This window comes from Gorilla gorilla, chromosome 13 (assembly GCF_029281585.2).
Source record: "Gorilla gorilla gorilla isolate KB3781 chromosome 13, NHGRI_mGorGor1-v2.1_pri, whole genome shotgun sequence".
Lineage (NCBI taxonomy): Eukaryota > Metazoa > Chordata > Mammalia > Primates > Hominidae > Gorilla > Gorilla gorilla.
The window spans coordinates 110,629,938-110,648,679 of NC_073237.2; the positions used below are offsets into that span (position 1 = coordinate 110,629,938).

Below are 18,742 nucleotides of genomic sequence, written 5' to 3' on the forward strand. Positions count from 1 at the left end.
GCTCCTTAGTGCTTACCAAGAGCATAGACGTTCTTTCTAGATCCTTTGAGGCTTGCAGTCAAGAAGTCCTTTCCAGGCCAGAAACGCTGCCTGCCCCACTCCCTCCATCCTGACCTAGTATGGCCCAAGATTGATTCTCTCTCTTCTCTTTCTCTCTGTGTCTGTCTCTTACTGTCACATTCACACTTGCACACACTCACTCACCCTTGCTGTGCAGTTTCTCTGACAACTGTGGACACAAAGCTGGATTTGCCCTCCCAGGGCAGGGCAGGGCAGGGCAGGGCAGGGCAGATCAGGCCGGAGGATCTCTTTGGGAAGCCCTGTGGGGCAGGGGCAGAGTGGCCTGTCAGAGGGAATGGCCTGGGGACTCCAAGGAAAGTGGGAGAAGGCAGCTGACCTTTCCAGCACAATTCCCTACTGTGAGGAGGCTCCTCCAGCCCAGTCCCTGAGAGAGGAGGGGCCCGTTCAAGGGACATGCCCACAGGAATTGCTCGCAAGCGATGCACAACATCTCAGAGATAGGGAAGAACCTATAAATCCTCTCCTGCCACCTCATGTCATCAGTGGGGACCATGAGCCGGGGGTGGTAAGAGCCCTGGGCATGGAGCCAGAACAGCTGGGATTGATTCGGGGCCTGCAAGGCGCAGCTGGGACCCTGGGCAAAAGTCACTGTATCTTTGGGAACTTGGCTGCCTCAACTGGAAGCGGGTCTCATTGGGGCCTAATGTTCAAGGTCGTTGGGAGGGTGGAACAGCACTTGGCGCTGGAGAGAGCTCAGTGCAGAGAGTTGCTCCCTGTAGGACACCCCTGGATGCCTAACAGTAACCATGACAACAGCAAAGCCAGCAATTGCAGAAGCCGCACCCGCCATCCACCCCTGCACCCAGGCCTCACTGTCAGCATGTTCTTACATCGCCAAGTCGAATCCCTGAGTTCTGTGACACTGTCCCCACTTCACAGCAGAGGATGCTGAGCCTGGGAAATTAGGTCAGGCTCAAGGTCATGTGGGTACTGGGTGGCAGAATCAGTTTCGAACCGGGCCATCTGCCTCCAGAGCCGACAGTCTGACCGCCTCGCGGATCTGCCTCAGTTTCCTCTCTTCTCTCATCCTTCTCTTGCTCTTTCCCTCCTCTCTTTTCAGGGTCCTGAAGGAAAATCAGGGAAGCAAGGCGAGAAGGGCCGCACTGGAGCCAAGGTAGGTGTCCCCTTCTGACTTGATAGGCCCGCGTCCCTCCCCCGCATCCGTTCCCCACATCCCTCCCCTCCCTGGCTCCTCCGTCCTGTTGGGGCCTGGTGACAACTTGTCTTTCCTCCTGTTGCAGGGCGCCAAGGGCTACCAAGGACAGCTGGGTGAGATGGGCGTCCCTGGAGACCCTGGACCCCCTGGCACTCCAGGCCCTAAAGGGTCCCGGGGCAGCCTGGGACCAACGGTGAGGACTCTCTGGCTGGGGTGGGGGAGTCAGATGTGGAATAGAGGGAACCAAGGGCAGGAAAGGAGACACCAGGCTTCTCTGTGCTGTTATCACCCACCCCAGCTATTAGCTGAACACCTGGTGCTCATTGTCCCAGCCACCTCTCTGAATCATGAATCGCTTTGGTAACCTGCAGAAAGCTGCAGCCGCGCCTCCGGAACAGTATACACCACACAGAATATTTCCTGCAATTTGAAGGGGTGTGCGGGTCCCCTGAAGCCCTCTATGGACCCAAATTAATAAGCCTTGTTATTAGCATCGGGGGAGAAAGGACCAGATTCTTAGAACTGTTTTTATCAAACAAGGAGATTTCCCACTGGAAATAGATTCAGGAGGAATGGAGCGATGCTGCTGCAGGTCCCTGGATGACTCTGAGGGTGTCCCAGCATTGCTGGGCTGCTCTGAAGGAAGGGGCCCAGAGGGCTTTGATACCTCCAGGAGATGAAGACCCCAGGGGGAAGCCAGGGAAGGAGGCTGAAGAGGTGACACAGCAGCTCCGAGCTGGTTGTGTGTAAGGTTAAGCAACCAGGCTGGTTTGTGGTATTTGCCAGTTTCTGCGGTGTAAATGCTCCCTCCATGTCTGGTTTCAAGCCACTGACATGACGTCACTGAATGCAGAGTGGGGAGGAGTTACACAGCAGCCCTCCCTTAGGCAGTATTTCCACCAACACGCACAGATGCAATAGACCAAAATAACCTCATGAGTGTAGGTAGGAGGAAAATGTAGTAAAATGGCTAGGAGGAGATGAGTTTTGAGTATCCTCTATCTTTATTTTTAATAACATTAATTTAACTGTAAGTCCATAAAATTGAATTGTTAATAACGGCTCTGTTTCACTGGCTTGTAAAAGTCCTGAAAATTTAGCAATCAGCTGTCTTGAACCCCTGGAGCCAGGAGAAGGAGGGCTGGGGCGGGGAACTCCAGGGAGGAGGGATAATGTTACTGGCTTTCCGCCTTGTTCACACACTTTGGTTATGGGCGGCATGGATGTGCCAGGCTGCTGGGCGGAGCGGGGCTGGAGCCTGCAGGGAGACTGCTGTGTCCCCGCTGTGAGAGCCACACTCCATACCAACGAGGGTCTCCTCCTCTTGTAGGGTGCTCCGGGACGCATGGGGGCCCAAGGAGAACCGGGACTGGCTGGTTATGATGTAAGCAGATATCACCTCACCCAACCCCCGACTCTGTCCTGCAGGCCTGGACACACAGGCCCATGCCAGCCTCTGCCCCACCACCTCCCAGCTGAAGGCTGACCCCTGGAATACTGAAGATGTGGGGTCTCACCTGCCCCAGGGAGCGCTGGGCCCAGAGCCGTGGTTGGGGTGGAGGATCATGGATGGGACAGGTGTGGTTGGGGCTGCCAGAGCGAAATGTGCCACCCCAAGCCTTCTTGGGTATTTCCTGCCCAGGGTGGGCGCTCCGCATGCCTTGTCTGCTGTCTGGGGAAGGGACCATTTCTGCATCCAGGTTGGCACCTTCTTAGACATGGCTGAGCCAAACCCATGTTACACATCTGGAGAAACCAGGGCTCAGAGGGATATGGTGCCTACTCAGAAGGGGAAATCAGGGCTCAGGAGGATAAAGAGCATGCACGAGGCCTGACCACTTCAGTTTGGAGGTGGGATCCTAGCCCTGGTCCTCGTGGCTCTAGATCCAGTGTCTGGAAGAAATACAGCAGGGAAGGGAGGAGAAGGAGAGGAAAAGAGACGAGACAAGACCTGGAGGGGTGTTGCCAGGAGCCCACAGTGGGTGTCCACACCTGCAGGCCTAGCCAAAGCCTGGGAGGATCTGTTGAGGCAAGCATTTTGCCCCTGTGCCTGGTTCTGGCTGGGAGAACAAAGCTGGTTCTCCCGAGTCACCCTTCCAGGTCTGCTCCAGGGTGGGGCCCCCGACCATCCAAGCTGGAACACCCCTTTGGGGTGTGTCTGGGACCAGCACGGCACATCTGGAAGGCCAGGGCCCAGACAGGCACAGACTTACTCAGAGCCACACAGCCAGCTGGGGCAGAGCTGGGACCCAGTTTTGCAGCCCAGTGTCCCCATCTTGGAGTCCATGTCCTTTGTCCTTCCTGAGTCCTCATTCTCACTTCCCTCCTTCTTGTTTGCCTGCAGGGACACAAAGGCATTGTGGGACCCCTCGGACCTCCTGGACCAAAAGGTGAAAAGGTGGGTGTTTGCTCTGGGGGAAGCAGCTGCACCCTCGTGTCTGAGGCTGAGGTCAGCTTCAGGGCCAACAGGAGAAAGCCCCTGGGGTACCCATGGCTGGAGAAGCCTGTGGGGGCTCACCCCCTGCAGCAGCCGAGGCTGGTGTCACTGCCACTGTGCCCAGCCCGCAGGAGCTGTCAGATCCACATTCAGCACTATGTGCTGGGTATCATCTTTGTACCCAGCGCTGGAACGTAAACATGCAATCCCTGCCCTCACGGGGCTTATAGTCAAGAAGCAGAAATGGACATCAATCTTGTAATGACTAAAACTGCGACTCCATCATCTGTGTGGACATGGGAATTGAAGTCTTGCCCATGAATAAGATCACCCAGTGAAGAGTGGGGAGAGGATGCTGAGCAGGAGAGGCTTAGGACAGAGAGCAAGGAACCCCAGTGGTTAGTGGTCAAGGAAGGAGCCACCAAGGCAGAGGGGAAGGCATGTTCATTCCCCACGCCTTGGCTCAAGATTCAGTAGAGGAGAGGAATTGCTGGAAGGATCCTCGCTGATCTCTGGACCCTGCCCCCCCATGCCAGTGGGGATGTGGAGGGCCAGGAGTGCCAGAAGGTCCAAGGTGTTGGTGTGGTGTCACGTCCAAGGCAATCCCAAACTGGCCCCAGAACCCACGTGTCTAAGTCCTACCTTCGTCGCCTGAGTCCCTCCTGTCTTTCCTCCTCCTCCCCTCCCCTGCTGGCTCAGCTGGAACGCTTCGCTTGCCCCCTGCCTCCCCAGCACGCCTTTCTTTTGCTGAGTCAGCTCCCCACTAACTAAATCCTGCTGTTGGTGACTCACGCTGGCCCGGCGTGCTGCCCAGCCGACCCCTTCCTCCCGCTGGAGGAGGACAGCTCAGCCATGGTAGAGGGCCACCCGCCCCAGCCGATTCCACAGGAAGCCACAGAAGGTGCCACTCAGTACCCCGGGTCCCTCCTGGGCCCTCGCAGCCTGCCAGGGCTGGCACAGAAGGGGTTAACACAGACTCTGAAACAAGGAGGCCCTGGTGTGCCCCAAGGCCTCTGCTCCGGAGCATCTGCAGCTCTAGAAGCAGTCTCTGTGGCTGCTGAGAATGGGACCCTAACACCAAATCTGCCCTAAGGCTGCAGGGGCCTTGCGGGGGTCCCCAGGATTCCCTGAGCCTTGAGTGCCTCATCAAGTGGTGGGGTCCTTGGGAATGAGAGGTCAAGGTGGGGGCAGAGCATGTACATCAGCCAGATGCCTTTTCTCACTTAGAAGGCATTATTAGATTCGTTCATTCCTCCAGCTCTCCAACAGATACTTATGGAGGATTTAGTGTGTTCCAGGCCCTGAGCTAGAGGATGGAAATGATGCCCTTAGAGGTCTCAAAAATAGGGCGAGTCCCATGAATGAACAGCCACCCCGCAAGCTGGATGGTGCTAGGGAGGAGAGAGCAGCTTCCTGGGGTGACCCATTGAGCACACGCCCACGTGCAGAGTTCTTTCCCTGCCATTCCTCCTGTAATCCTCACCACAGCCCCAGTGCAGAGGTACCATTGTTCTACAAGACAGGCGGGGAAACTGAGTCCCCATAAGGCTCAGAGACTAGCCCAGGATCTGTAGTAAGAGGGTGGCAGGGCCAGGATGTAGACCTCATCTGTCTGATGCCAGACCCTGCTTCCCTAACCAAAAGCAGACCCAAGATAAGGAAGCCATATGCAATTTAACTTGAACCGCCCATCCCTGCTCACCGTGGGGGTGAGCTCACTACAAAGCTGGTGGCCAGAGAGAGGGGATGAGACTCTGGGACTTGGACAGGGCAGGGAAGTATGCTTACAGATTTCTGGTGCTAAAAAATGATATACCTAATGCTAAATGACGAGTTAATGGGTGCAGCACACCAACATGGCACATGTATACATATGTAACAAACCTGCACGTTGTGCACATGTACCCTAAAACTTAAAGTATAATAATAATAGAATTTTAAAAAAATGCATCCCCAGACTACAGTCACATTGCGGGGGATCAGTATAGCTGGCTTTGGGCCGAGATCGCCCCCTGATTCCTGAGTGGCCTTGGCTAAGACCTTCCTTCCTCTCAGTTTCCCATCTTTAAGTGTGGACAGTAGTCCCAGCGGCACAGTTACTGTGCAGATCGGATGAAACAAACCTCACAGAGTGCCCGGCACATGGAACATGCTAGGTAGACACAGGCAGGCCCCTTCCCCAAAGCCCTCAAGTCCAGCTGCCTCTATCCACAGTGGGACTTGAGCACTGGATCCAAGAACCATAGAGAGTGGGCAGGGTCAAGAAGGAATCCCCGCTCCTTGGGCCACCCCTCTAGACCTCAGGCTGAGGTTCTAGACCTCAGGCCAAGTCCCTGCCAGCCTTCAGCCTCCACCCACCAGAACCACAGAGGCCCCAGGCTGGTGGCTGATCACCACCAGCCTTTAGAACTGCCTCCGACCAGGGATGTGTCCCAGCCCCAGGGACGCTTTGCCTCTGTCCAGCCTCTCCCGGCCCCCTTTCAATCCCTGTGAACAAAGGGGCTCAGGGGTGCCTGGCTTGAGCCCTGTGCCCAGGGGAGTGACACCAGTTTCTGGGGCTGGAGTCTTCTGAGCCCTGAGATTCTGCCATTTGCCGTTCCGCTTTCACCTTCCTTGTAGTTGAAAGGTGGCGTCTACACCTGTCCTGTGGGTGGACCAGGGCCTGGGGTGGCCATGGCATAAGGACCTCACCTCTAAACTCTGTTCCGCCCCACCCCCACCCCCGTCTCTGGCCATGTCTGTATGACACAGTCTCACTGCTGCTATTGTTACCGGCTACGGCAATTTTAACGCCATCTGCTGAGCCCCTGCCACGTGGGCAGCAGCCTGCTGAGTGCTTCCTGTGCCTTTCCTCACCGAGTCCCCTGAACAGCACCAGGAGGCGCTCCAGTCCCGCTCTGCACATAGGAACCTGTCTTATGGACACAGCCCCCATGCTGACTGCTGCCAAGTGCCACCTGGGGCTACCATGGAGGGTAGGAGGTTCATCCTAAAGCTGGTTCCTCCCAGCAAGGATCGGAGACAGGGACTCTCGGATTGAGGGTGAAGAACTCTGAGCAGTTCCCATCATCTCTCCGAGCCTCATCTGTGAATTGGGATAATAATCGCATCTGCTTCACAGCGCTGCGCTGCGGATGTCATGAGTCTGCCTGTGTCTGGCCCAGAGCAGTGCCCATGCGTGCCAGCTGCTGGAGTTGGTGTTACTCCCTGCCGGGCATCGCGCATCATTCCACGGAGTCCTCACCACTCCTTGATGGGCATCACATGCTGTCCCCTTCACCCCACCCCACTCCGCTCTGTTCTCCTATTCCCCAGCGGAAGAGAGAGCTCCGAGACAGGAAGGGAAGTGTTGCAGGCCACAAGGCTGGTCCTTTGCAAGCCGGGATGTGAACCCAGCTGCCTGAGCTCCCTGACTTCCTGCAGGATCCCACAGCTCAAGGGCGTCTGGAGGGCACAAAGCACTGTTCTGTGTTCCACAGTCCTGGTTCCACACCAGCCTGAGTCTGGCTCAGACACACCTACCCTTCCCTCTCTAGTTTGTGTCCCCATCTGTAACCCTAAGCAGGCTAGAATTCATCTCTGACGAAGCGCTTTCCGTCTGGAATTCCCCACATTCCTCAGGAGCAGGCGGTTTGCCCTAAAGCTGGTTCTGTGTCCACAGGGGGAGCAGGGCGAGGACGGCAAGGCTGAGGGGCCCCCTGGGCCACCTGGAGATCGGGTAAGCCCCCTCCCTCCCCTGGACCATGTGGTGTCCTAGGTGGAATCTGAGCCTCCCGCTGCATGGAGAGGGGTGGGCCGATCAGGGGCCAGGTCTCTGAGAGCTCCGCAGAGGTCGTGGCCAACAGGGCCCAGGGCTGGCATCCTCGGCACCTGGTGGCCCAAATTTTGCTGTTGTCTTTGTCATTCAGGGCCCTGTGGGTGATCGAGGAGACCGCGGGGAACCGGGGGACCCTGGGTACCCTGTAAGTATCAGAGCTCCTACCTGCTGGCAGGATCGGGCATGTCAGGGAGGGGGCGATGACACATGTCTAGAAAGAACAAGAACTTCCCAGGCTTCTGTGCTGCCTCCCAGCCCTCTGCAGGATGGGCCCCCCTCACCTGTCTCTCTTTGGCTTCCAGGGACAGGAGGGTGTGCAAGGCCTCCGTGGAAAGCCAGGCCAGCAGGGCCAACCCGTGAGTGGTGCTTCGTGTCCCATCCCTGCCTCCCACCCTGAGTGGGGCGGAGCAGTGGGAATTAAAGAATTAGGCCCTTTAAAGCTTAAAGGGACCCTCCCTGCAGGAGGGTCTGGGGCAGCCATTTCTGTTTCTCCTGCCCTGACCCTGGGGATGCCCCCAGAACATGCACCCCCAAACCCCTCCCCACCCCTCCCCCTCCAGGCGGAGACTGGCCACCCTCCCCGGGAGAGAATCCTGGGGCTGCCTTGCGTCATCTCACCTTGGTTTGCAGGGGCATCCGGGACCCCGGGGGCGGCCGGGACCCAAAGGATCGAAAGGCGCAGAGGTAAGAGGGCCAGGGGTTCAGCAGGGAGACTGAGTCCCGGGAAGGGGGAAGCCTGACCCACAGTCACACAGCAAACCAAACGCAGGCTGCAGAGGCTGCGAGGCAGGGTAGGGAGGGGCGGCCCACCAGGAGCCCGGCAGGCTGCTTCTGGCCATGACCCCATCTCCCTTCAAATAGCCTGAGTGAGGAGGGACAATCAGCCCCATTTCACTGGGCCTCCAGGAGGGGAGCCAACTGCCTGAGGCCAACCAGAGTGACTTGAACCCAGGGCACACCACACTGTAGAGAGAAAACTGGGAGAAGTCAATTGAGGGGGTCTGGAGGAAGAGGAGGCAGAGACAGGGTGCTTGAGCAGGAGCCACTTCCTGCCTCTGCCCCAGGGCCCCTGCCTTCCCCCAGCCCCCAGACTTGGCCAGTGATCTCTTAATGCTCTTTCCCTCCCCCGGGTGCGCCCCCCTCACCTGCCTGCCTCGGTGATACCTAGTCTCTAAAAGATCCTGTGGAACTGTGGCCTCTGGCTCCTCCCAGGAAATTGTCAATGCCAGTGAGGGTACACCAAGGCCCAGAGCAGGCTCAGTGACAGCCCCAGGAGGTTCCAAGGCCAGCTCTGGCCCCAGGCTTCCAGGCCAGAGTGCTTGGGTACATCTGTGGCATCAGATGTTCACCCAGGGGCCCACAATCCTCTCAGTCCCTCCTTCCAGAGCCCCTAGGGTCCCACACCTCTACCAGGCAGCCTCCATCATGTGGCCCTTGATTTTTCAGGGACCAAAGGGAAAGCAAGGCAAGGCGGGGGCCCCAGGCCGGAGGGGGGTCCAGGTGAGTGACTACAGCTGCTGTTTCCAGCCAGCCTCCCTGCCCACCCCCCACACCCACCCTCCTCCCACTCCCCGCACCAAATGCCCTCACCAGCTTTTTATGTACCCCCCAGGGCCTGCAGGGGCTGCCAGGGCCCCGGGGCGTGGTGGGGAGACAGGGCCTCGAGGGCATCGCTGGACCAGATGGGCTTCCTGGCAGGGACGGGCAAGCAGGACAGCAGGTGAGCGGGAATTGGCATTAACAGATGGTGGCTCCATTTGGGACCAGGTGTAGGGGAACTTCCCCAGGCCATGGGCCAGAGGAGCCCGTTTGGAAACTTGGATGGGCAGAACCAACACATCCAGAAGTTTCCCTGGGGTGGGCAACCATCTCATCCCCTGGCACCTGGGAGCGTGGACCTTCTGACTGTCTCTCCTGGATGCCAGCACCCAGAAAGACCTTCCTTTCCTCCCCTGCCTGGTGGATAGGGTACCTATCCCGCCCCTTCCTCACTCAGAATCCCGCCCTTCCCCACTCACAATCCTCAGCTCCTCCTGTCCTCCTGGTCCAGCCACATCACACACAGGCCGTCTGACCTCCATCCTGGAGTGTGACCCCTTCCTCCAGCTTCACACAGAGTTTGCCCAGGCGTTGAGCCATCTGCTTCCTTGGCTGTATCGTGAAACACAAGAGACCCTCCTCTGCCTGCTTTCTTAACAGGGGGAGCAGGGAGACGATGGGGACCCTGGCCCCATGGGCCCTGCTGGGAAGAGAGGAAATCCAGGTGTGGCCGGCTTACCTGGAGCACAGGGACCCCCAGGATTCAAGGTCAGATACCTCTTAATGCACTTACCCACCCTCTGCCCTTTCTGCCTTGATGCAGACTCTAGTGGTTCCGACCCTTTGGGCACCCATGTCCCAGGGCCTGTGTGAAAATGGAGTCCACATTGTTGACCTTTCTCCGTCAACAATGCTTGGGGGTCCTGCCCCAAGCTTGAACCAGAATGATAGTTCATCTGGGGAGCTGTAAATACCGCCTCTACCAGGCCCTTGAAACCTTCAACTGGTTTTTGAGTTGTCCACGGGCGCCCTCTCGTGGACATTTGTGGAACAACAGATGTTGCTTGCAGCCGGGATCCCCAAGGCATCCTTAGAAAGCTTCCCAGTGCCGCCTGGGAGGAGGGGGCCGCCACGAATCCGTCAGAGCCAAGGGCTGGACACTGAAGGGGAGATGTAGATGAATGACTCAGATGTGGTTCTTGCCCTCTCTGAGCTCGAGGTTTAATTGGGGGAAAGATTGGAACCCTCTGAGACACAGGAGGCGGAGGGAGCGATGGCCTTGACCCAGGGAAGATGTGAATGAGAATAGAAGGGGAAAAGGTGGCCACACAGTGGCTCACACCTGTAATCCCAGCATTTTGGAGGCTGAGGCTGGCGAATCACTTGAGGTCAGGAGTTTGAGACCAGCCCGGCCAACATGGGGAAACCCCGTCTCTACTAAAAATACAAAAATTAGCTGGGCATGGTGGCAGGCGCCTGTAGTCCCAGCCACTCGGGAGGCCGAGGCAGGAGAATCGCTTGAATTGGGGAGGCGGAGGTTGCAGTGAGTTGAGATCGCACCACTGCACTCCAGCCTGGGCGGCAGAGCGAGACTCTGTCTAAAAAAATAAAAATAAATAAATAAATGGGGAGGAGGCATTCTACGGGTGTGAGCTGAGGTTTGAAGGAGGGAACTGCATGCTGTTGGGGAAAAGCAATAAGGAGGAGAGGAATTGCGGGAGAGGAGAGGGGAAGGCAGGGCCCGGAATGCGAGAGGAGGAACAGAGACCTTCCTCTTTGGGAGGTGAAAGTCTTGTCACCCCTACCCCACCAGGCCTCCATTTGTTGCCCCAGCATTCTGCAATCTCGGGTACCCTGTGGAATCACTGTTCTGGCTCTCCCAGGCCTCCTCCGCCTCCTCCTGCCTTAGAACCCCTTCCCACTTTGACTGGTAATTTTTTGTGTGTTTCTTTAAGGGTGAGAGTGGGTTACCCGGACAGCTGGGTCCCCCTGGCAAGCGAGGAACAGAGGGCAGAACGGGGCTCCCTGGAAACCAGGGGGAGCCTGGGTCCAAAGGCCAGCCGGTGAGTGAGCGCCAGAGAATACACATGCCCACGCACTCACACATGCACACACTCACATACACCTACATGTACAAACACATGCACACTCATACACACACACAAACACACTGACCCAGAAGCCACCTCCTTGCTCGGTGACAAGGTATAAAATCTGGGTACCAGATACCATTCTGCCACCCCTCAACCAGCTGGTGGGGGAGGCTGAGGAAAGAGACCTGAGTGGTCCCTTCAGAATGAGGAGAGGGTGATCACAACCAGAAGGTGGGCGCTCCTGACTCCCCGTCCAGTGCTCATTCTGTGCCTCACTGCCTTCATCCCCCTGTCCCAGAGGCTACATTCAACTCACCCTTGCCTGGAAAAAGAAGGAAGAATGAACAGAGAATAAACAGGGCAAATAGAAAACACACAACAAACAGTTTCAATACCCCAATTAAAGCTGAGATTGTCAGAGTGGATGAAAAAGCAAGACCCAACTACATCTACTGCTACAAGAAATCCATTCAAATATAAAGATATAAGTAGGTTAAAGATAGATATAGAAAAAGACATACTGTGCTAACATTCATCCCAAACAGCTGGAGTAGCTATTTTAATATCAGATGAAATGGATTTCAGAGCAAAGACTACTAACCGTCATAATGAAGGTATTTTCATAATGACAAAGAAGCCAACTTTTCAAAATAGCATAAGAATCATAAGTGTTTATGCACCTAAAAATAGATCTTTAAAATAATCAGGCAAAGACTGATAAAGCTACAAGGAGAAATAGACAAATTCACAATTATACTCAAGGATTTCAATATATTTCTCTCCTAATGGGTAGAACAGAAGCAAACAGAAGATCAGTAAGGATGTCTTGAACTGCATTATCAACCAACGTGACCTAATTGACATTTATAGAACACCACATCCAATATCAGCAAGATACACGTTCGTTATAAGTTCATTCAGAACATTTACCAAGACAGACACTATTTTGAACCTTAAAATCAATAAATAAATTAAATTATAAATCAATAACAGAGAGATCTGAAAGATCTCCAAACATCTGGAAACTAAGTAACAAATGTCTAAATGACCCATGGGTCAAGGAAGAGATCAAAAGAGATGTTAGTATTTTGAATTGAATGAAAGTAAAAAACAGCATATAAAAATTGGTGAAATGCTGTTGATATATAGGGAGATCTTTATAGTAATAACTTCTGTGTTAGAAAAGAAGACAGGTCTCAAATAAGTGGTCTCGGATTCCGTCTTAAGAAACTGGGGGTTGGGGCTGGAGAAGGCAAATTTAAAACAAAGTGAGCAGAAGGAAGGAAATAATGAAAATCAAAAATAAACCAAAAAAAAAAAAAAAGGAAAATCAAAAGTTAGCTTTCTGAGATCTGTAAAACTGATAAACCTCTTGCCAGACTAATCAGGAAACAACAACAACAACAACAACAAAAAGAATACAGAAGTTACTAGTATCAGGGATAGGGGAGCAATGTCACTACAGATATGACAGAAATTAAAAGGATAATAAGGGAATATTATAAATGATTTTATGACAATAAATTTAAAGACTTAGATGAAATGGACAAATTCCTCGAAAGACAAAACTACTAAAGGTCATCAAGAAGAGACTGATAACCTAAATAGCCCTATATCTATTAAAGAAATTGAATCTGTAGTTAGAGCTTCCCACAAAGGAAACTCTGGGCCCAGATGGCTTCACTGGTAAATGCTACTAAACATTTACAAAAGAAATAATAACGGCTGGGCACGGTGGCTTATGCCTGTAATCCCAACACTTTGGGAGGCCGAGGTGGGTGGATCACGAGGTCAAGAGTTTGAGACCAGCCTGGCCAAAATGGTGAAACCCCATCTCTACTAACAATACAAAAAAAAAAATTAGCCGGACGTGGTGGCGCACACCTGTAATCCCAGCTACTCAGGAGGCTGAGGCAGGAGAATCGCTTGAACCTGGGAGGCGGAGGTTGCAGTGAGCCAAGATCGTGCCATTGCACTCCAGCCTGGGCGACAGGGAGAGACTCTGTCTCAAAAAAAAAAAAAAAAGAAGGAATACCAATTCTACATAACTTTTCCAGAACATTGAAGAGGAGAAGAATAATTCCCAACTCTTTCCTTGAGGCTGATACTACCCTGATGTCAAAGCCACAAAAGATATTACAAGAAAAGGAAACAATAGACCAATATGCTTCATAAATATAGCTACCACAGTTCTCAATAAAATTTTAGTTAGAGGAACCTAAGAGTATATAATAAGGGTAATACATCAAGACCAAGTGGAGTTTATCTTAGGAGCACAAGGATGGTATAACATTTGAAAATAAATCAGTATAATTCACTATATTAACAGACTCAAAAAAGAAAACCCATTTGATCATCTCAGTAGTTGCAGGAAAAGCATTTGAGAAAAATCTAACTCCACTTCTGATAAACTCTCAACAAACTAGCTATAGAAGTTCCTCAACTTGATAAAGGACATCCATGAAAAACCTAGTCAACATCATACTTAGTAGTGATTGACTGAATGCTTTTTTCCAAGGAGCAGAACAGAAACAAGTCAAGGATATCTGTTCTCACCACTTCTATTCAACATTGTACTGGCAATTCTAGCCAGTGCAACAAGGCAAGAAAAACAAATAGGAGGCATTCATATCAAAAAGGAAGAATTAAAACTTTTCATTTGTAGAGGAACTAATGTCTATGTAGAAGATCCATTGGCATCCACAAGAAAGCTACTAGAATAAGTGAGTTTAACAAGGTCACAAGACACCATATCAATATGCACAAATGAATCGTGATTGTATATACTAGGCAATATGCATAAATGAATTGCATTTCTATACACTAATCAATGAGCACAAATGAATTGCATTTCTATACACTAATCAATGTGCACAAATGAACTGCATTTCTATACACTAGCAACAAACAATTAGAAATGGAAATCTAAAAAGCAATACTACTTATAATAGCATAAAAACATGAAATACTTAGAGATACATCTGACATTAAGTGTGCAACATATGTACACTGAGAACTATAGAACACTGGTAAGAGAAATTGAGGAAGACTTAAATAAATGGAGATATATACTGTGTGCATATTTCAAAAGACTCAATATTAAGATGTCAAATTCCTTCAAATTGGTGTATTGATTCAACACAATTCCAATCTAAAGCTTATCGGGTTTTCATGTAGAAAATGACAAGTTGGTCCTAATATACATATGAAATATAAAGGACTTAGAATAACTAAAACAACATTGAAAGAGAAGAGCAAAGTTGGCAGACTAGTGGCACTTGATTTCAAGACTTATTACAAATCTGCAGTCATCACGAAACTGTGGTATTGCCATAAATAACTAACAGATCAAAGGAACAGAATGAAAGGTCCAGACATATACCATACATATACGGACAACTGGTTTTTTGTTTTTTGTTTTTTTTTTTTGAGATGGAGTTTCACTCTTGTTGTCCAGGCTGGAGTGCAATGGTGCAATCTCAGCTCACTGCAACCTCCGCCTCCAGGATTCAAGTGATTCTTCTGCTTCAGCCTCCCCAGTAGCTGGGATGCACCACCATGCCTGGCTAATTTTGTATTTTTAGTAGAGAGGGGGTTTCTCTATGTTGGTCAGGCTGGTCTTGAATTCCCAACCTCAGGTGATCCACCACCTGGTCCTCCCAAAGTGCTGGGATTACAGGCATCAGCCACCACACCCAGCCTGGACAACTGATTTTTAACAAAAGTGCAAAGACGATTCAGCAAATACAAAATAGTCTTTCCTAACAAATGGTGCCAGACAAGTGATGCCTCGTAACATGTACAAAAATTAGCTCAACCTGGATCATACACCTAAATGTAAAACCGAAAATTAAAACACTTCTAGAACATAGAAGGACATCTTCAAGAACTTGGATAAGACAAAGATTTCTTAGATATGATACCAAAAGCATGACCCAGAAAAGAAAATGTGATAAATCAGACTTCATCAACATTTAAAACTTTTGCTCTTCAAAGGACACTATTAAGAGAATGAAAAGACAAGCCACATACTGGAAGAAAATATTTCTAAATCATATATCTGATTAAGGATTTGTATCCAGAACCTATAAAGAACTCGCAAAACTCAATAATAAAAATAAGCAGCCCAATTTTTTTAAATGGGCAGAAGATTTGAATAGACACTTCAAAGAAAGTATACTGATAGCAAATAAGCACATGAGAAAAAGATTAATATCATTAGTCATTAGACAAATGCTCATTCAAACCACAATAAGATGCTATGGCATACCTATTAAAATAGTGAAGAGTTTTAAAAGAGTAACCATACCAAGTGTTGGCAAAGACACGGGGCAACTGAAACTTTCAAACGCTGATAATGGGAATTTAAAGTGGTACAATCACTATGGAATCAGTTGGGCAGCTTCTTTGAAAGTTAAGCATATCCCTATTGTATAATCGAATCATTCCACTCATAGATATTTACCCTACATAAATAAGGACATTCAGCCACATGAAGACTATACTTGAAGGTGCTTAGCAGCTTTATTTATAATAGCCCCAAACTGAAAAAAACCTCAAATGTGTATCAGCCGGTGAATAGATAAAGTGTGGTATATTTTGCAATGAAATACAATTCATCAGTAAATGGATTGAACTATTAATATATGCAACAACATAAGATGATTCTCAAAATAATTAGGCTGAGTGAAAGAACTCATAAAAAATAGTATAGACTGTGTGGTTTCATTTATATAAAATTATAGAAAATGCAAACTAATCTGCATTGAAAGAAGATCCTGGAGATGGGAGGGTAGGCAGGAAAGAAAGATTACGAAAGGGTGTGAGGAAAGTTTCTGGGGCTATGGGATGTTATTGCCTTGGTTGTTGTGACAATTACAAGGGTGTATACAGACAGATATGTCAAAACAAATCAGATTATACAATTTAAATAGTATAGTTATTATATTCAGTTTTACTTTAGTAAGACTGTTTTTAAAATTACCCCTTCTTTGCACCTGATGGGTGTATAGGAGACAGCCATCAGAGTGCAAAAATGAACAGTTAGGACATCACGCAACTGGTTCTGTGAAGCCAGTATTATCCTGATACCCCAACCAGAAAAAGATGTCACAAGAAAGAAATCAACAGACAAATATGCCTTATGAATACAGATACAAAAATCTTTAATAAAATATTAGAAAACCAAATTCAGCAATATGCCTAAAGGATTCTACACCATGACAAAGTGAGATTTATCCTAGAAATGCAAAGCTGGTTCAACTGTCGGAAATCAATCAATGTAATACACCATATTAATAAAATAAAGGACAAACATTATAGAGTCATCTCAATAGATGCAGAAAAAGCATTTGACAAAATCCAACACCCTTTCGTGATAAAAACACAACAAACTAGGAACAGAAGGGAACATCCTCAACCTTATAGAGAATATCTGTGAAAATCCCACAGGTATCATCACATTTAATGGTAGAGGACTGAACACTTCCCCCAAGATCAGGAGCAAGCCAAGGATGTCCACTGTTACCACTTCTATTCAATATTATACTGAACAAAATTAGTAGAACTAATAAACCAAAGTTGCAGGATATAAGATCAATATACAAAAAATATCATTTCTATATATAACATACAAACATCAATTATATGTCTATACACTAGCAATGAACAATTCAAAATGAAATTAATAAGACATTTCCATTTATAATAGCATCAAAGAGAATAAAATAGGAAGAAATCTAACAAAAGAAGTGCAAGAAGCTGGGCATGGTGGCATGTGCCTATAGTCCCAGCTACTCAGGAGGCTGAAATGGGAGAATCTCTTGAGCCCAGGAGTTCAAGTCCAGCCTGGGCAACATCTCAAGACCCCATCTTAAAAAAAAAAAAAAAAGTGCGAGACATGTTCAGTGAAAAATTCAAAATGTTGATGAAATAAAAGAAAACCTAAATAAATGGAAAGACATCTCATATTCATAGGTCAGAAGACTTTGTGTGGTTAAAATGGCTATACTTACCACAAACAGAGCTACAGATTAAATATAATCCCTATCAAAATCCAAGCTGACTTTTTAACGAAATCTGACAAATTGATCCTAAAATTCATATGGAAATGCAAGTGGCCCAGAATAGCCAAAATTTTGATCTTTAAAGAAGATCAAAGTTGGACAACTCACACTTCCCAATTTCAAAACTTATTACAAAAGTATAGTAATCAAGACAGAAATAAAACCTTACATTTATGTCTGTTGTTTTTAGCAAGAGTGCTAGGGCAATTGAATGGGAAAAGAATTGTTTTTCAATAAACAGTGCTGAGACAATCACACAATCACATATCACGTACCAAAGAAGTAAGTTGGACCTCTGCTTCACACCACAGGCAAAAATTAGCTAAAAATGAAGTATAGACCAATGTAAAGGCTAAAACTGTACAACTGTTAGAAAACATAAAAACACATTTTTATAACCTTGTGTTAGGTAATAGTTTCTTAGATATGACACCAACAAAAGCGAAGTACATAGATTGGACTTCATCAAAATCAAACACTTTTGTGCTTCAAAAGGCACCATCAAGAAAGTGAAAAAACTCACAGTAGGGGAGAAAGTATTTACAAATCATATCTCTGATAAGGAACATGTATCTCTAATATATAAAGAACCCTTACAACTCAAGAATAAAAAGACAATCCAAATTTAAAACGGACAAAGTATTCAAGTAGACATTTTTTCCAAAGGAGATACACAAATATCCAATAAGCATTGATAAGACAAATGAAAACCACCAAGAGAACCACCAATAGCTCAATAAAGCTGTTATCTTTTAAAAATGAACAGGTAGAATTTAGATTAAATGGGACCCTCCCGAAGCCTGACCCCTCAGCCTACCTCCATCAGCACTGGGTCTTGACCTGCCTGGTCTCATTGCATCCTTCCAGCCCCTTGGGAGGGAGATGACGTATTATCCTATTTTACAGATGAGGAAACTGAGGCTCAGTAAAGGGAGGTGACTTGCTCCTGGTCTTATAATATAAGGCTAGGAGATTCTAATACATGGCTTTCTGCTTATGAGCTTGAAGGCCAAGCCCCAAGAATGTGTAATAATGGCAGACTCTTCTGCCCCCAGGGGCCCCCAGCCCTCCCTTCTTGGCTCAGACCCCCCAGCGTGCCCCCTTGCCAATTGCTCTCCTAACCCTTTACAAGATTGGGAGCAGAGGTCAGGAGAGGAGGCCAAAGGTTCCTGGAATCGTTCACACTGGGTTTGAGTCTAGCACAGTCCACAACATGGTGTCTGTGTGACTTTCAGCAAGTTCCTGCCCTCTCTGAGCCTGTTTCTTCATCTGTAAACAGGGGATATGGTGTGTCCCTGGGTTGATGTGGGAGCATGGAAGTGTGGCAGTACAGGCAAAACATCCGGCACCTAACAGGCCCTCAGTGAACTGGGTGATTTTTAGTTTTTAGGGGAATCCTTCCTTAACAGAGCTTTTCAGAGCTGTGGGAGGAGGCTGCAAGCCCTTTTATTCTGTCCCTTGAAGACCTGGGACAGGAGCTCCTGAGTGTGGCAGAGCCTCCTCTGTGGAATCCCTGAGCCGGGCTCCTCTTTCTCATCTGACGGAGAGCACAGG

The 18,742-nt window shown here is 49.3% G+C and overlaps 1 protein-coding gene across 5 annotated transcripts in view; it reads left to right on the forward strand.

The window, feature by feature from the left end:
* Window positions 1-18,742, forward strand: part of COL27A1 (collagen type XXVII alpha 1 chain) — a 157,781-nt gene that overhangs the window by 126,420 nt on the left and 12,619 nt on the right. For 4 of the 5 annotated variants that reach the window (XM_031014649.3, XM_055350483.2, XM_063696697.1 and 1 more), the window contains 12 exons: window positions 1,142-1,195; window positions 1,323-1,430; window positions 2,568-2,621; window positions 3,582-3,635; window positions 7,336-7,392; window positions 7,583-7,636; window positions 7,794-7,847; window positions 8,122-8,175; window positions 8,938-8,991; window positions 9,104-9,211; window positions 9,691-9,798; window positions 10,986-11,093. In XM_031014649.3, the coding sequence (XP_030870509.2) occupies window positions 1,142-1,195; window positions 1,323-1,430; window positions 2,568-2,621; window positions 3,582-3,635; window positions 7,336-7,392; window positions 7,583-7,636; window positions 7,794-7,847; window positions 8,122-8,175; window positions 8,938-8,991; window positions 9,104-9,211; window positions 9,691-9,798; window positions 10,986-11,093 (867 nt within the window). Of the gene's footprint in view, window positions 1-1,141; window positions 1,196-1,322; window positions 1,431-2,567; window positions 2,622-3,581; window positions 3,636-7,335; window positions 7,393-7,582; window positions 7,637-7,793; window positions 7,848-8,051; window positions 8,176-8,937; window positions 8,992-9,103; window positions 9,212-9,690; window positions 9,799-10,985; window positions 11,094-18,742 lie in introns of all 5 variants that reach the window. The other variant, XR_010130328.1, reaches the window with a different exon arrangement.